Below are 18,599 nucleotides of genomic sequence, written 5' to 3' on the forward strand. Positions count from 1 at the left end.
TCATAAAATTAACACATTTTGACATCCCCCATACAAACTTTTAAAGAATAAAAATTTTATGCACTATTGGACCACGATGGAGTGGACCAATTTGGTCCAAAATCTAATGGTATCTATTCCTCAATATTCCAAGTCATCCTATAAAATCAGATTTTAAAAAACTATCACGAGAAAAGAGATAATGGGTGAACAAAAACGGTCACGTACAACGTGGAACAGACCCACAACAATGGTCTCAAATCGATTAATTTTTCATCCCCAAACCAGAAAAGGTCATCTCCGACCATTTTGAGAATTTTTATTTTTGGCCCCATTACAAGACTTTTCGTTTCACACTACGTGTTGGCGGAAAAGTAAAACTTCTTAGAACTCTATAATAATTAGCGCGAGTTTGGACAGAAAAAAACACATATATTTTGAATTTCAGAATTCCAATCGAATTTTTTTTATTTCCGAATTGATAAAACGAAATGAATAAATTATAAAATACTCAAATTATTAACTAAAGAAAAAAATAGAAATAAAAAAAGTAAAATATCATATTTAAATATGAAAAATTCGTGAAAAGTAAATTGTTTTCTTTACTTGAAGATGAGTTGAAGTTTAAACGCTATAACTATAATTTTAAAAATTTACATTTTAAAACGATTATACATTTTAATGAAAAGACATTTTCCAAGGTCACGCGAAAGTTAACTGTTTTCGAATATTGTATAAAGTGATGATATACTGTAGGACTTATAAAACCAACGGACTTTACAATAGTTTTGATTAAATTGTGCTTTAACAAACATTGATCAAAAAATATTTATTTGTAAAAAGGCTGTATTTGATTTGGATAGTTCAACAATCATTCGGATTAGTTAGTGCCTTCGCGATGTAAGCCGATTCACCAGATGACAGATCTTTAATGCGGGTCCAAGTTTAAGGTCCATGTATTTCAACATCATATCTGAGTTGAGCAATAAAAGAGCTTTGCCATCGATTTCCTATAAATTGCAATGATTGATTTAGAATAAAACATGCAAATTAATTCGATGTCATTACTTACATGCTTACGAAATACAGCGGCATGAACGCTGAGATTCGGATCTGCATCCGTAATATATTTTATGACTTCTTCGATTGTCCACTCGGCGGGAGCTGTTGATTTCGATGGTGAGACTACCACTTTTGGTGGTCTTGGCGTCGGAAGTGTGAGCGCTAAAAATGCAGAGAAATAATAACGTTAAAAAACGTTTTCATTCAACAAAAATAACCATCATTTACCTGATGTAGTAGTTGTAACTTTTTGCGCTTCCAGATTTCTGAGAGTTGTTTTAGTAGTGGCAAGTGGCCCTTCAACAGATTTTCTCGGAATTTTCACAAATGTCTCACTGTTGCTCGAAGTGGAACTTGATGACGACGTTGGTGACGGTGACGGTGACGATGACTCCATATCAATGTCTGATTGGCGACGACGTTTATACGTTTGTTTCGATTTGAAGGTTTCATCTTTCCGATGTGTTGGTTCCGATTGTCTGGGAGCCTCTTGTTTTCGCACCAACTTCGGTGTTTCTTCGGTCGCTTTCTTATTTTCGTCTTCATTTTCATGTTTGGATTTTTCCTGTTTACAACAGCTATCACATTTGTCAGGTCTTGGTTCAAGCGTAATGAAATTGGGACATGCCTCACAGGCTGTGCATATGGTTTTTATGAACTGTAAAAAATCGATGTCGCTTATGCTATTTGAACTTGGTATTTTAACCGTAAAATTTTTATTTGCCGCCTCAACTGTATTGTCTTCACCCTCTAATGCAAAAAACCGAGGCGCCAGCTGTGTTGTGTCAGTGCAACTGTCCAAAATCTCTGTTAAAATTAATTTAGCCAATGTTTTGTGGTTTGGCGCCGTTATCATAGAACGAAAACGAGGTCGATCAATGAAGGGGCCAACGCGACATTTTGTGTGAAAATGTATTGTAACTGGCATTGTTGTTGGCAGAGTATCCAATTCGGGAATGAATGTATTTGATGGTTTAATACTTTTTCCTTTTTTTGGATTTGGCGGTTGAAATGGATGACAACTGCGCGTACACCATCCAACCGGAAAAATGTCTCTTGAATCAAATCGAGTCCAATAATCAAATGCTCCGTGCCATCCGTCAAATGCAATGTGAATTTGATCATCTTTAATGGCATCAACTGTTGCACAGCATATTAATGACGGATGCTTTTTGTCGACTGCTTCCAATTTCTGGCCAATCTACGAAATTAACAGAATTTAACATTTTAGCATGAAATCGACAAAAAGCGTACAAATATAGCCCTTACCTTGAACATATTCTTCTTGGGCGTCGTTGGTTCTGGCTGGAATATATCCTCTGGAGCCAATACGGCATTTTTAAGTTGTTTGATCAAAAATGTTTGCCATCCATTTACATTTCGGTTGTAGCCCAATGGAGGCTGAAGTTGTCCACCATTTTTCTCACATGTACCAATCGGATGAATTTCATTTGAGTCGACAAGTCTCCAAAAATCATTTTGATTATCGCCACCATCCAATCGAATTCGTAAGCGGCAACCAAGCGTGCTTATCACTGTTCCGATACCTAATTCATTTAATTTATAAAAATTTAATTATTATTTTTTTGCAAAATTGATTTATTTTATGAATGAATGAAGTTCCAATCGATATTTACAGGTTGATGTGACGCATCTCGGATCTAACGCTTCCAATTTCATTCCCATTTCAAATTTGTTAACAGGTGGATTCACAGCTTGCTTGAAACAGAAAGACGGTGCCGCATCGCTATTTGTCTCCTACAGTTCATGATTTGTAAACATTTAAATTCCAATATATAACCAGGAATGTGTGGTATTGATTGCAAAATCGTTTAAAAATACACTTACGGCTAAATAGTCATTCCAATTGAATCCATGTGATGTTTCACATTGAAATGATCGTGGCACAGCGCAATTATTGTTACCCGGAGATGTTTTGGAATTTCCATTGACATTGGTTGTACTGGTGACGTCATCGTTTCCTGATGAAATGTATAAAATTAGTGATATTCATACATTCATATTTGACTTGTATGCGAGAGCCATTTGTAGGCTCGTAGAGAATACTCACCACTTTTCGGCATTGCTTTATTCATACAGTATAATGAGCAATATTCCATATTGGGTGCGGTTGGTCTTACGACACTGCCACATTGCTTACATGCTCCTTTTTTAACTGCTTTTCGGAATTCGGCGATGCACACTTCCGTGCAAAACTGAAGATTTTCCCCAGATAATGTGGGCAAAATAAAATTAAGAACTGGTTTGGTGTCGCCACACCAGCCGCACGCACTCATTCTAGGCGGCGATGTTAACTTTTTGGCGGGACGTGCACGTAATTTTGGATTATTATTATTATTTGCTTCGTTTTGTGTATTTGTTGCAGTTTTCGTAGTCTTATTTTCGTTTCCGTTGCTATTTTTTCGATTTGATTCATTATTAAGTGATATCGATGCAGGATTTCTATTCGTTGATTCCGAACTCATTTTGTCATCCGTTGATTTTGTGTCCATTTTTGTGTTGTCATTGGATGACGATTGTTTTGTGACACTTGAAATGTTTTCTGTGTGTTCTTTCGTTCGTTCTTTAGAATTTTGTACTGTTTTTATGTCGTTCGCCTTACTACTTGAGCTGACTTCACAGTCACTTTTTGAGTCACAACATTCGACCGGCGTTTTGACCCGTTTTTCTGTACTTTTTAGCAGTGTTGCCGATGACATATTTTCATTTTATCTCTTTGCGCTATCGTATAACGTGTTGTGTCACTGGTTTTTATGATCAAAATATTCACTTCACGGAGAAAGAGAAAGATAGAAATAAATTTTGTTTTTATATTTTTTATTTACAAAATGAAATGTAATTTTCAAGTTAAATTCGAGATTTATTTCGGAAACAGAATTATAACAAATTAACGAGAACTTTTTTCCATGCAAAAATCCATTTGTCAAAACTGTTGCTAAGTGCTAATTTAACAGCAGATGTTTTCGATTTGCATTGCAATTATTATTGTACTTTTGATTCGATTAATGCCCGCATGCAGATATGATTTGATTCATTTTATTTGGAGATATGTCGAATTGAAAATCAATTAAATGAAGAGACGAAGAAATGTCTTATTTTTGCACAGAACCTAGGTCAATATTTACGAAAATTTTGCAAACAAACACTTTATCCATTAAGCAAGTCAAAGTAATGTGTACTTTCGTTTCGTTCGGCGTTGCGGTATTGCGTCTGTCAAAACGCATAAAATTGCATCGCAATAAACAACACACGATATATGAATCACTGTTGCGATATTCTACACTGTTTCAATGTCTATATCTTGTATATCGTTTTGAATAATGAAAATCTACCTTTGAATTTATCTTATGTTGGTTAATTTTAAATAATATTTTACACTTTTTTGGTTTAATTTTTACCGTGTTCTGTCATTTGCGTGCACATCACACTGTTTGCTATTCGTTTAACGTGGTGAGCGTTACCGCCATATTTTGCGTATCATAGAAATTTAAATGCAAACAAAACACCATATTTTTGTTGCTGTCTCGCTCTATTCGCCTTACGATGTTAGTTATTATTTTGGTTGATGTGGAGACTTTTACTTCACAGCATAAAATTTAGTGTTACCACTGAACAATGTGAGTGAATGAAAGCGCGAAACCAAAAAATCTTTGAAATCTTACCTCACATTTCCAACTCTTACCGCAAATTTTCGTCTCCTTAGGGGCTACAACTTTGCCCAAGAAAGTAATCGATTATGTCAAGTCGTTTATGACATAGATCATCGTGATCAGTTCATGGTACACATGGAAACACAGAGGGGCATAAAAAAGCCAAATATGAGTTTGGGCAAAAATGGTTCAAATTATATTTTTTTGGGCCTCTCTACCGATTAAATGCAAAAAAATCGAAAATCGGAGTATAACACTCGTTTAAAGCCAATACGCGTATTAGAACAATTCACGCTTCCTTGTATACTCGGCACATCATCGCTGCTTTACGGAATATCAGCCGTTGAGTTCACTGGGAACTGTCGTGCATCTAATGCTCTAATGCATGTGTTTGCTCACAGTCATACACAGCCAAAGAAAGTTCGCACGAAAGAGAATGAAAAATGTATATACATATGGCTACTTGATGTTTTTTTACCATGTCGCAGTGAATTCTACTGCTGATATTCGCCAAAGCAGCGAAGATGTGCCGAGTGTACACGAAGCGTGAATTCTTCTAATACGGGTAGTAAAAGTCGTATTGGCTTTAAACTTATTGAAAGGTTTACTGGTAAGCCGAATATTTTCGACTAGATTTTATCTCAATAAAAACACAACTTCTTTAAATTATATCAATCATTTGGATTTTTTTATTAAATTTTCCTGTGTAATAATTTAAATTGTATTGCTTGAAATTTTGTTCAAACATTCAACATTTCCATTTAGTTTATTTGAAAACCTTGAGTACACAAAGTGAGTAGATATATTCCAGTTTACTTATTGTTTTCTTTTTTCATTAAAGTAGGAAATGAGTTCGTCAAAAGTCGAGTTTAATTCTTAACCACACATGATTTCATTTCCAAGTAAGCACAATACAATTTCTTTCTGTTGTTATTTTTGTTTTAGATATGTGAAGACAAACAAAATGTGTGTTATATTTTTACGTGCAAATATTTTTTTCAATTTATAAAATGAAAATATATGACTTATCTTGATTTAATTTAAATAGAATAAGAAAAATAAGATGAAAAAGAAAATTAAATGAGAATAAGGACGTAATGAGCGAAATGTGTACAACTAATGTGAAATGTGGCATGGAATCAAGCACTATACAGTGCATTTCTTCCACCAAATTATTTTCATTCTAAATAATTTTCTATATTGAAAGACACGCAGTGCCATAAATTGTGTCCACAATTGAAATGCCAAAGGATGTCAATGTTTGACCGTTGCTTAAAAATATTTAACGGAGAGACGATCAGAATTTTCAAAACCAAATCGATTTCTTTCGGCATCATTTTTTTTTTTCAAATCATTTCAAATGTTTATTTTCCTTATAACCCTAAATTTTGTATCTCAATTGTATATAATATAAATATATATGTAATTTTATATATACTTTTTAATGCATTTAACCGCAAATTGAATAGTAATTATGGGTTTTCCTGCATTTTCTGTTTAACTCTTTTTCGTAATGAACCTATTCTTAGCATTTTGAATAGTAAAAATTCAATCTCATTAGACGGCGGCTGCTTTTGATTGTTCAACAATTGCCATCAAAGACGTGGTTGATGTGATTGTTGAATTAGAACCAGCTGGGCTGATTGTGACTTCGGGAATCGGTTCCGATTGATGTGTACTTCCGTTTTGGCCACTACTACTAGAAATCGCTGTGATCGATATTGAGTCCATTGGCTCGCCTGATAATAATTGTTCGAAATTTGTCGATTTTTGGGTTGTTGATGGCATTGAGTCCTGAAGGAAATAGCATGTCATAGTTAGTTTATTATTCATAAACATACAATGGTCAATTTGAATGAATCTAAGACTTGACAATCACAATAAGTGTTATTCAGCCTCGAGCAATAATAAATGTGATACATACCGTTTCAATTATGGTAACTTCATCCATGTCTTCGTCATCTTTATTTGGAATGTCGTCAACTAAGTCAATCTGAAATTTCAATGAACGTTGGCATTATTAATAAACACATTATAAATAGAAAAAAAGACAATGCTGGTATTTTTGTTCGCTATTCATAAAAAAATAGACCTTTTGAATTATCGTTCTACCAACTAAACAAAACCATTCATTCAATCCATCACACATAAATGCTTATATTCGCGACGTTTTCGAATTACTTACTTCCATGATTTCATCGTTTGACACCGGTTTTTTTAGATCGAATTTAATATCGTTGCTGTTTGTTGAATTTGATCTTGATGCCTTTTGTTTTGCTTCATTTAATTTTTGTTTTTGCTGTTGTTCTTGTAACTTTTTCGTTTCATATTCTTTTAGGATATCATCTAAACTATATTTTTTTCGATAATTTGTATAAAATTGATTGACTTGTGACTCAGTTTTTGTTCCAATAATTTCGGCAATCGATTGAAAATCTTTCCCAAAAATACGCATGCCTTGAATTGCCAATTGATATTCATCATTACTCCATCTTGCGCTTATTCTATTGGCCGTTATAGTGCCCGGTCGAAATACACTTGCTGCCTTATTTGAATTCTTTACTTTCAAACTGCTGGACATTTGTTTATTGTTTTGAATCTGCGTAACAATATGTAATCGATAACGTAAGTTTATTTGAAAATTCCCCTTGTGGTCCGAATGAAACGATCTGATTTTTGTTTTACTTTCTCACAAACAGTAGCTCGATTGAATCACGTTTTGACTTTATTCGATTTTGCACATCAAAATCAACAATTCATATTTCGTTTTTTTTTTAAATAAATATTTATATTTGTGATTTTATCATGCGTGACTCCGGAAATCAGTTAATAAGTTACAAACAAGCGCACCATATATCATAACCATACAGGCCGTCAGTATCACATATTACTAACGTTATCTTAACATTCTTTCATACACTGAATTTTCATCATTTTCTTTTGTTTATTCTTCAACCCAATGCATACAACAAGCAATATGAAAGGCATGACAAACTGTACCACAAATTATTTTGGCCGAAAGGAGTTAAAGTCAAAACGAAATCACCCACCAATACCAAAAACCACCATTTAAGCAAATCAAACCGTTTCTATTCTTCCACGTGAGTTTATGATACAAAATTTTCTTTAAGATAGATCTTACTTGACTCAAAAGTGTGCTTATTTCACGATCCATGTTAGTTAAAAGATCATCACCACGACTGTTTGACGACTCTTGTGATGCTAATTTAACAATATCATCGTGATTGATGTACATGCCACGCGGTAATTTGGATTTGTGCCGTTCAACACCGTTGTTGGTGTTGTTGCGTGATCGTTTACTCAAACCTGGACCAGATGTTGGTCGCAACGAACCGGTTCGACTGAATGATTCACATTTCGAGAGAAGAAAACGGTGATTTTTCAGGATATTGGGAAGTAAAAAAATAGAAATAAGTTAGCACATTTGAATTCTATTGAATAAATCCCATTCTAATTCACAAAGCACAAATGATAATAACAATGTATTCCAATTTTATGTTTGGCTTGCTATAATGTATACACATAGAATTTTGAAAATAAACTACGATTCGCAAATTGCAATTTCGATTCACGTGTGGAATGTGTTTTTGTGTGTGTGTTTTTTAAGTGTATTGTACTGTTCATATAACAAACATATGCGAATGATTTGAATTTTGAGATAGTTATGGATAGTGCGTTTGTGAATAAAATGAGATGATGAAAATATATAGACCATCTCTGTACCTCCAGTGATGAAAACAACTTTTGCATAATGCACCATGAGATGATGTGTTCGTGTGATTGCATGGTACACCGCACCCAACACAATCTTTTTGATTTTGACCAACATTCCCAAAAACATCTGCGCTGGCATTTATTGAAGATTTAAGATTGTCTTTGTCGTTAGTCGAAGTGTTTGGGTTGTTGTTTGCTGTTAAACTTGAGCCGGCCGTATTTTGCAAGTTTGCGGCATTTGACGAACTTTCGCCAATGAAATTCGAAGTTGTCTCTTTATTGTTTGAAATTCCGCCGACACCGATATTCAGTTGATTCGAGCCATTACTGCTGCTTCCACCATTCAGATTTGGACTAGCCTATTCATCGAATAGCGAAATTAACACACGGAAATGTACAACACGATTTTTTTTTTTTTTTTTTTTTTTTTTTGAAAAAATATGAGTTTTTTGTGAACATTCTTTTTTTAATGTAAAAATATAAGAGTTACGAGTGAAATTCAAGAAAACAATATAACTAAGGATAACAAAACGAGAGGTGGTGGCAAATAATGATAGTGGATAAACAAATACTATGCATTTTTTATGGTCAAAAGCAAACGCAAATGTGATGTTAAAATAACAAAAAATAATGTATATATGTGTGTGTGTGTGTTTGTGTTTTATCTCTTCCAAATTATTAGTTTTCTTTTTAAATGCGTTAAAAAGAGACAACAGTAAAAAAAAAAAGAAGATATTGGCTGATTTAAATACATTCGATTCAAAAAGTCAGTCGTAAAGAAATTCGTTAAAGGAGATATAATAATTGAAATGATCGAAAAAGCCATAAAGATGAGTCAATGCAATAAAATTTAAATGAGAGCTAAAACCATAACAAAAAAGGATTAAAATAAAAGCACGAGATAAAAAGCGAAATGAGTATTTTTTTCCAAAAACTACAACTCAATACCGTGTGCATTTATGAAGCAGAAGATGTGTTCAGTGTATGTTCAGTGTAAAGAATGTTTGTTTGTTGTGAAAAGAAAATAAATGTTTTTTATGATACATTTAACTAAAAACATAAGAGTTTTTTTTGGCGCTTATTGCCGATTGTTTCAGTGTTCGATTTATAGATTGCAATCGATCCGTCCCATACCTGTTTCATGGCAGACGAAGAGACACTGTTACTTGATTCATCAGAAGTACGCGGTGGTGGTGATCGACTTGCACGTCGTATACCTCTGTGTAATGGCCATTTCTGATACAGAATTTTCAATCAATATCATCATTTTGAGGACAAGAGAAAAAAACAGAAAAAAGCAGAACGGAAAGAGATAGATATAGAGAGAAAGAGAGAAAACAGTTTGGTATTTGACTGATTTGCTTGGATGGTATTTGCCTAGTTGATTTTACAAATAATTGCTTGACTTTATCTGAATTAGTAAACAATAAACACGCGTCCATTCGCGTATTGCGTGGATATTTATCGTTTTGATAAGTGCGATTCATTTTTTCAAATTAAAAGTGGTACAAGTTTTCTTGCTTTTCTGAATGCAACAAAATAAAACATCAAGTCTTAAACTCATACATTCACTCGGGCTACACATAAAATGGTGCTGATTGAGAAAATTGATCACAATGTACAAAATTTAATAAATTAATAAAAGAAAATTTGGTAAAGTGTCCTCAACTAAGCTCCCCCATCATATTTCATACAATCATATCATTCAGCAGAGTTTTTTTTTTCATTTCATATCAAACATACACACACTAGTTCTTGGGCTGATTGTCAGCAAGGTGAAAAATTAAAACTATAGGAAAACGCAAACATACTTCGTCAAAAGGACTAACACAGTCCAGACTTAGAAAAACATCTGAATTTTTATATCAAGAACAATAAGATAGAAATGATTAAAAACTGACCTTGTCTTCATTATCTGAATCGTCGTTACTGCCATTTTCGCTACCATTTTCGGAGCCTTCTTTTGCTTTCATTTTCTCTTGACGATCCATAACACTAGTTCTGCTACGTGTCTTCTTCCATGAATAGTAATATTTCACTAGACTGGCAATTGACTTGTCAGGCAACTGAAAAATTATCATATTCGGTTAATATAAATTTCGGTTCCGAAATTTATGCGAAATGTACACCAGATCTTACCATTTGACGTATCCGATGAAAACTTTTTCCATGGAATTGAAAGGCTTGTTCGAATAATACTTTATCCTCTTCAGTCCACTCATCGGGAAATGGTGTGAAATTGGCCAAGTCCAAAACGGCACGCTCTAAATCATGCTTGTGCCAGAAGAGCATTCCCAATGCTTGTTCACCATTATAACCGAATCTTTCTTTTGCTACACTTATGTAGTCTTCAAGCTTATTGTCTGGAATATCTTTTGTTGGTGACCATACCAAAAGTGCTCTATCGTTCAATGATTCTAATTTTCGATCCTGTGGCGGAATAAAATCTGGACACGTTGTTTGATAATCTTTGCCAACACGAATTTTTTCTAAATAAAATTGGGAAGAAAAAAAGAATAGAGATATATGAATGAAATCCAGATAATTAAATGATGAGTCAAAGTCTGAATGAATTGTTGAGACGGATCAATAGTAAAAAATCAATACAATACAAGGACTTATTTTCTTCACAACAAACATACCCAAAATTGTTGTCATTTTCACATCAAATCACACGGAAAATTGACATTTTGATGAAAAAAAAAGTTTTTATCAAAAAATGTGTAAATTGTGGTCACATGAACAGCAATCTGAACTTGGATTTCGTCGTTGCCGCATTTGTCATAGAACATCTGCATTTAGATAAACTAGTATTTCACTGAGTGCATTTTTACGACACTTTCATCGGGCAACCGTAGTTTCTTCTCTCAAACCAAATAACTATTCGTATTGCCAGTTACCATTTGCGTATCAAAGCAGCATTTTCTTTTACGAATTTCAAACAACCCCACATTGACTTCGCACATTGAATTTTATTCAAAGAATATGGATAAATGGATTGATGGAAATTCAAACGAATTCCTTCGCACCATTTGAAAAAAATTGTTGATGATGCTTAAAAGCTGTATATACATGACGTAATCAAACATTGATTCATAATTCTTTTTTTTGCTTTGTTTGACATATTTTTTATGTGGCAATTTTGAAAATACGCCGACTTTTTCCTTTCGAATTGATTTTTCACTTTTAATTCTTGCAAAACAGAAACAATCAAAATGTACAACAACAGAAGAGATAACAAAAGATTTATTCACAAAAATGCTTACCTTCATATTCACTCTTTGATTTACCAGATTTATTTCCTTTTGCATTTTTGGTCGCTGTAACGAAATTTAAAATTTTTCATTTTCACACCGATTAATGTTTATCCAATTATATTACTTGTAGAAACAATAAATATTGTAAAATGAATTTCATGCAAATATACTTTCGTATTAGGAATGGTATCTATAGTATATATGCTGTATAGTCTACCATTCCTTCTTCTTCTTCTTTTTTCTTATTCTTTTCTCAATACTGATTAACATTTTATGATGTCACATAATAAATATAATATGTACTTACAATCATCATCAGATGTATCAGGTGAGCCGTTGTGTCCATTTGGACTTGGTCCCCGTGATCGACCATTTCTAAGGTTTTCTGGTTGATAGCGGTCTACATGCACCATTTTTTGTCTTAAAAATTCTTTAATTAGTTGAATCCAAACAAATATAGAACAATTGTTCTTTTGTAATTTCGGTGTTGGTCTGAAAAAAAAAATATTTTTTTTATTAAATATTGAAAAAATTGGCCAATTAAATTTCGGGAATTTTTTTGACATTATTTATTTCAAAAAATCGAACAATATTTTAATAAAATTTGGCGTCACAGAAATCGAATAAAATTCAATTATTTAAAAAAAAGAATAATTTCGAACGGATCGATGGCCTCAAAATTTATAATAATTCATAATCGGAACGCACTGTTTATTTCAAATAATCCGCAGTGAAAAAAAATGAAAGGGTATTAAAAGTGAATTGATGATAGTTTATACCGGATTCGTTTGTACGCAAAAATGCTTTATTCAAAAATCACTTTCTCTCTTGTTCCAAATTTTTGTTTGGTCCAAGCTCACAATGGAATCAAGATCGGACTCCAATTCCTGAATCAGTCAAATTTCGTCAAGAAATTTAATTGTAACATGTAAATTAAGGATTTACCTAATATGAAGCCACGTACTTCATTCACCAGACCAAATTTTTTACTCAAAATTTTCAATTCAGAACGGTTGCATTAGCAACCCAGCGCACACAAATCACTTCACCAGAAGAACGAGAAACATTAAATGATATTTGAATTCGTTCGTATGCGAAGTCGTCAAGTGAAAATGGACAACGACGACTACGACAGCGATACTAGAACGCTTGCATCGATTTCAGTCTTCGGACGACCGTAGTTTTTGAAGTTCATAAATTTATATGGGCATATACAACACACATGTTTGCATGTTGCTCAGCATACATACGCACGAGTGCACGGTAAATATTATGGGGTCTATACTATGCGGCGCATATGACTGTACGTATGTAGTGTACTATACAGTATCAGAGTAGTTTTCAATATGGCCGCCACAAATTGTGTGTATTTTGACAGTAACGCCAGAGAGTAAAAGAGACAAACACTAACAAAGACAGAACATTTTGAATGATGCGCCCATATACAATATGTAGAGTTTTTTTGAAATTTTTTTTTCGAAATTTTCCAATTTTTATTAAATTTTGTTAAAAATAATTATATTTTTGTTATTGAAATGAATAAAACTAAAGATTTTCTGTTAAAATTTTGCATTATTTTTCTTTAATTTGAAGACTCTCACCGTTATTCCGACTCTCTTCAATAATTTTATTCTCTCTTCGTCTTTCTCTTTCACAGTAGACTGATGAATTCGATAAAATATCCGATAAAAATGGATATTTTGATTATTTTTGATACGACAAGTAAACAGTTTATGTAAAATATGTATTTAAAATGATTAAAATGTGAGTCGTAAAGAATTTTATAGGGCTTGTAATTTTTCACAATCAAAATGATTTTATAGAGCTACTTATCCGTTTCGAAACTCGACAGAAACTAAACGACTAAAACTGAAACGTCATTTCATAGCCTGGTTCACTTTGATTTCAGACAACCGTAGAATCAGCCATTTGAAATATTGTACGAATCAACGAAAATTATATGATTTGAAATTAAAAAAAGCCATCCATTTACTTCAAGAAAACACGAAAGAAAGATTACCATAAAAATATGAAAATAATTCTCACCCAAAAAAATGTGCTGACTTGGTCACAAAATTAGTTTTTTCTTTGTTTGACCGAATTTATTTCAAATACTTTGTGGAGGCAAAATACACCAATCGTAACACAACGAACAACAATCACTATATGTCATATTCGCTTCGAGTTTATCTAGCAAAGGCTCTGGTGTCGTTTATTGAAACGAGCGCAAGCACATTATAGCCCCCGTTAGCTATGCCTATGTATCCGTTTTACGATATGTCTCTCTTTTTTGTATGAAGCAAATATTTCAAAGAGTAATTACGACATATATGCCCATTTAAGCTGGAAGATTTTTGGCATACCATTAGCGTTTTCTTAATGTCCGTTCTCCTTACGATAACGATGCATTTATCACTCTTTCTGTAGGTGAAAATTCCATGTGTACGTTTATTCTTGGAATTTTGATTTTTCTCTTTTGTGTGGGTGTATTTACCACCATTCATCAATCATCGATCTTTGATGAATATCTAAAAATATCATATCGTTCATTCTCACTCCTTTTAATAATCTGTTTACTTTTCAATTCCAATAACAATGGCATGTAACAAAATTTGGTTTATGGTACAATAGAACAAAACAAAGAAAAAGCAATTTTTGCTTGCAATTTTACCATAAATCAAACACCCCTTTTGGCTGTGATTTTTTTTTGTGAAGTATTCAATTTAAATTGTATTACGTGCAAATAAAACGCACATTTATTTTAAATTTATTTATTCAATTATATTTTACTTTGTCATCCAAGTGTAAACAATGCTGGAATATTGTCTGCATAAATCAATCATGGCAATTTCGAAATAGATGAGCAATAATATTCATTTAATTATATCAATTTGAATATGCGGGAAATTTGGTTTTAGCATTTAAATAAGAATAAGCATGTGTGGGTGAGTATGAGTAAAACGAGGGATGGATAAAATGAATGACGAAAATACAATGATCACAACGACCATGAAAAGTCTCCAAAAGTCAACAGAAAATATGTCAAATGATTTGTCAAAGCTCGATTGTCAAATTATTTCTTATTAAACATAACCACAACTCTCCGATGTGTATGTATACATACGCTTTATTATCCAATTGTTTACGCACATGGATCTTGGTAGCGCATACACAATGTGTGTACGTGTATGTTGTAAACAAAGCATACACACCAAATCTGTGCCGCAAACGATTTGCCGTACATCATGGTCGAGTGAGCACTACATGAGCGAAGTGTATGCGTACATCACTTAATCGAACGTTGTATTAAACCGTGAATAACATAGACTGTGAGTGGTTGCGGTTTATGTGTGTTTGTGTCAGCCGTTGATGAAGACGATCCAAAACACCAACACCATGACATCTGAATGCAATACCACTGAATAAAAACCCATTCGTGGTCGCTCATTCTGCTCAATACATCGCAATTCATTGCTTTTCTCTTTCTCTCGTTTATTCCATGCTTCATCGATCGAAATACACAACAAAAAATCTTTGCCTCGATAGTTTGGATTTAAACATCGGCTTAACAACACTTTGTGACCAAACAACGCTCAATGGTTATTTTCATTTATTTTTTTGCTCTTTGTACATTTTATAAAACTGACTATCTTTTTATTACCACTCTTAACGTTACAGTAAAAGAAAGAACAAAAAATAAGTTCCAAAATTAAATAATCCAAAATGTGTTAAAATACATTTGAAAGACATTTTAAATGCGAAAAAAGTGCAAACAAAGCCAAATTTATGACGTAGAAACAAGCAACTCAAGCTTGTTCATCAAGTGTTTTCTGCGCGTTTTACCAAAACGGCGAAAAAAAATTTATTATCGTTTTTTAAACTAATACCAAAACCGAAGATTAAATATATCCAAGAATTAGCACATGATTTATCAGAGATCTTATTAAGAATGTAATACAGACATCATTTTTTTTCGGGGCGATGATAAGATAACACTGAATTTCGTACTTCAGTTTTTGTTAGCACTTCAGCTACACTTTTTTTCATACCGTCAATTTTTCTTAGATCACCTATTTGTATTTTATCGTGTGTGACATACATTATTTTGGTTCTGTGTTTATCGAATATTCGCACAATAATATTCTGATGTCAAATGTGTTAAGAAAGTAAAAGAATCACGTTCTGACACCTGTTGTTTCAAGTTTTTATTCTCCATATACCACACCGCACACGTCGCTCGCTCGTAGTTGAACTCTTTGAATAACACTACAAAATTTCCAGTTTTTTTTTTCAACAAAAAAAGAGTACAGAATTAATACATTAGTATTCTATTGAAAAAATAAAAACGGCCATTACAGCACCAATACACAAATAAAAAATCTTTTATTAGTTAAGATTAATTGTATGGCAAAAGTTCATACGATGTATTATGTCATCGATGCGGGTATTTTGTATGTATCTCTGATTCGGCTATTTTCTTCTCTTTTCGTGTGTATTTTTCATCCTCCATTGTCATCACATACATTCTAATTAGATTTGTTTCTTTTACTGGTATTATCTCAATTTATTTTATTTTTTTTTTTTCAAAATCATATTCAATCAATGGACATAAGAAGCATAGGAAATTGATTTAAATGCAAGAGATTATGGCGATGACAAAAGCAGTGGAATAAGTTTTTCAGTGGAATTAAGAATGAAAAGGAGATAAAATAAAAAATCATTGAAAATGTAAAATTCCGTAGAATATTCATGTGATTCGAAATTAGTGTTGCGTTATTGTCAACAATGTGACGCGAAGGAAATCAAACAAAACGAAAGTATTGAGTAATCGCAAAGTAAGTGAATGAATCGTTTTTGTCGTTAGTTATCGAATTCTCACATTCATTCAGTTATGTGTTTCGATTGAACATTCGCTAGCGAATACTTGATTATTTTCTTTTTGGTTTCATGCAAATTACGTTTTCGAACGAGAGTTCATGGAATAGAATAAAAAAAACATAGTCTTATCGCCACTGATGTTATAAGCGACTGAAAATAAAAATAAATAGCGGATAACGAAAAGTGTTAAAACTTCGAATACGCAGTGAAAATGAAGACAATGGACAATGACTTGAATCTCGCGACTTTTGCTTGTATGCATGTAAATGCGTGTGTTTGAAGAATTTCGCCTTGTCCTTTTTCGCGGTTTCTTATTTTCTTTTCTGTTTATTCTCGGGCTCGTTCGATCCGACTACTACTTTACTGTGTTTGCGATCATAAATTTAATTACACTCTGGTAGCGTAAAGAGTTCAGTGTGCGAAACTGATCGTGTGTGTTTGAATACGCTGCTGTTGTTGTTGTTGTTATTTCGGCATGAGTCTTGTTTGGAAATGAAGTGATTGTGGCTGCATTCATCTACCTTTCTTTGAAACGATTCAGATATTTAACGTACACTTTCGATATACGTGCGAAACCGTGCAAATATGCTGAAGCAACCGATTGCAATATATTTTAGTTAGTTAGACAATTCAAACAGACAGGAGTAGCCGGTTCCGATCGCTGAAATTGCATGCGTACAACATCAATAAATAAGAAATCGTTTATATGATCGCCGTAAAATGTTGCTTGTTTGGTACTAAATATCGCTCGTTTGGTAAAACGCACAATAAGAAGATCCCATTTCGTGCCATGCATTCACCCGATGCAAAGCCGACGGTTATTTTAAAAAGGAGGAAACAAATTTCATGTGTCCAAAATTAATTTAAATTAATTTATGGATTTTTTTATGGGTTTTCCAATGAATTTCGTGATAAATAAAATTTTATTAAGTGTTTGTTATTTCATTTAATTTATTTTTAACATATTTTCCAGAGCCATTTCTTCGTATATATCGATGGAATAAGAAAATATGTAGTGTGTTTTCGTGTTTGTATTTAATAATAATAAAAAAAAAACTTTTGACGACGACCACTATTGAGATTGAAGTGAAAAAAATAGTAATTATTAAGTTTAAGCACTTGATTGAAATCATTCAAAAGTGAATGGTGGATTGAAACAATTCAAACGACAAACAATAGTTAAGACAAAATAAATCTGACCGAATTCTGATTGAATGAAATTTACAAAATAATGGATACTCCAGCTTTCGTGGGTAAGTAAAAAAAAAGAATGTGCAAAACAACCGTTATATTTCCAAATGTCATTAATAACAAGCCACTTTCGTAAAAATTATCCATAATTATGTTTAAAAGTGAAAAAAAATGTGCACTTACTAAGTTGCTCGTTTTCATTTCGTGAAATCCAATTGAATGAGGAGTTATGGGACATGAGACATGAGTGCAAAAATAAACACTTTTACCAAACAAAAGCAAATGTTGTTAACAACGAAATCAGCGGCTTACGCATGAACAAGTGCATTCGTGTTTTTTTTCTTCTTTCGTGAACAACAAATGCAAACAATCGAAAAAGCAATGACTCTAGTATACATAACTGTTTTGGATTTGAATGCACTGCGTGCAAATCATAGTGCAAAAGAGTGTGCTCGCGCTTTGGGCAACGAATTAATGAGAAACAAAAACAACAAACAGAACGAAAGCAAATAGAGCTTCACAAATGAGTACAATACGCGAAATGATTTGGTGTCGGCTTATTTATTTAATTGCTGTGTCTGTTCGTATTGAATCAAATGCCTCGCCTGCCATTTGACAGGCATCCGACAGCCAAAAAAGTAAAAGTGTTAATGCCGAAATGAAAAACAGTTTTTTAACCATATCGAAAATGAAATATATTAAGTTTAAGACTACGTTCTTGATTGATGGATTTCAGTGTTTTTTTTACAAAAATTGAAAAATGACTCAACTAATCGTTCATGATAATTTATTAATTTATGGAACAATGAAAAAGAAAGGTGTTTTG

The 18,599-nt window shown here is 32.9% G+C and overlaps 3 protein-coding genes across 15 annotated transcripts in view; 1 reads left to right on the forward strand and 2 right to left on the reverse strand.

Moving 5' to 3' along the window:
• Positions 1-608: 608 nt before the first annotated feature.
• Positions 609-4,536, reverse strand: LOC116350653 (polycomb protein Scm-like). 4 transcript variants are annotated; one of them, XM_031782513.1, is made up of 8 exons: positions 4,461-4,536; positions 3,113-3,831; positions 2,890-3,023; positions 2,679-2,799; positions 2,311-2,588; positions 1,270-2,242; positions 1,052-1,203; positions 609-989 (listed from the first exon to the last, which is right to left on the reverse strand). In XM_031782513.1, the coding sequence occupies exons 2-8, from the start codon at positions 3,759-3,761 to the stop codon at positions 864-866; spliced, it is 2,433 nt and encodes an 810-aa protein (XP_031638373.1). In that variant the 5' UTR covers positions 3,762-3,831; positions 4,461-4,536; the 3' UTR covers positions 609-863. The 4 variants fall into 4 exon arrangements, with proteins under 4 accessions (XP_031638373.1, XP_031638372.1, XP_031638371.1 ...); XM_031782512.1 differs by lacking the exon at positions 4,461-4,536 and adding an exon at positions 4,395-4,440; XM_031782511.1 differs by lacking the exon at positions 4,461-4,536 and adding an exon at positions 4,054-4,388.
• Positions 4,537-5,396: 860 nt separating this feature from the next.
• Positions 5,397-13,876, reverse strand: LOC116350726 (REST corepressor). 4 transcript variants are annotated; one of them, XM_031782634.1, is made up of 11 exons: positions 13,751-13,876; positions 12,012-12,196; positions 11,714-11,767; positions 10,587-10,936; positions 10,349-10,513; positions 9,582-9,683; positions 8,457-8,806; positions 7,855-8,074; positions 6,898-7,311; positions 6,637-6,705; positions 5,397-6,506 (listed from the first exon to the last, which is right to left on the reverse strand). In XM_031782634.1, the coding sequence occupies exons 2-11, from the start codon at positions 12,115-12,117 to the stop codon at positions 6,270-6,272; spliced, it is 2,067 nt and encodes a 688-aa protein (XP_031638494.1). In that variant the 5' UTR covers positions 12,118-12,196; positions 13,751-13,876; the 3' UTR covers positions 5,397-6,269. The 4 variants fall into 4 exon arrangements, with proteins under 4 accessions (XP_031638494.1, XP_031638493.1, XP_031638492.1 ...); XM_031782633.1 differs by lacking the exon at positions 13,751-13,876 and adding an exon at positions 13,306-13,555; XM_031782632.1 differs by lacking the exon at positions 13,751-13,876 and adding an exon at positions 12,650-12,828.
• Positions 13,877-15,236: 1,360 nt separating this feature from the next.
• The window catches only part of LOC116350799 (dystrophin, isoforms A/C/F/G/H), a 135,548-nt gene continuing 132,185 nt past the window's right edge, over positions 15,237-18,599 (forward strand). For all 7 annotated transcript variants that reach the window (XR_004202053.1, XM_031782736.1, XM_031782737.1 and 4 more), the window contains exons 1-2: positions 15,237-15,303; positions 17,556-17,835. Coding sequence is in view for 6 of the 7 variants with exons in the window: in XM_031782736.1 (XP_031638596.1) it covers positions 17,814-17,835 (22 nt within the window). In the remaining variant the exon portion in view is untranslated. The remainder of the gene's footprint in view (positions 15,304-17,555; positions 17,836-18,599) is intronic.

The sequence above is a fragment of the Contarinia nasturtii genome, unplaced genomic scaffold, assembly GCF_009176525.2.
Source record: "Contarinia nasturtii isolate CC-2019 unplaced genomic scaffold, AAFC_CNas_1.1 Cnas_scaffold_4311, whole genome shotgun sequence".
Lineage (NCBI taxonomy): Eukaryota > Metazoa > Arthropoda > Insecta > Diptera > Cecidomyiidae > Contarinia > Contarinia nasturtii.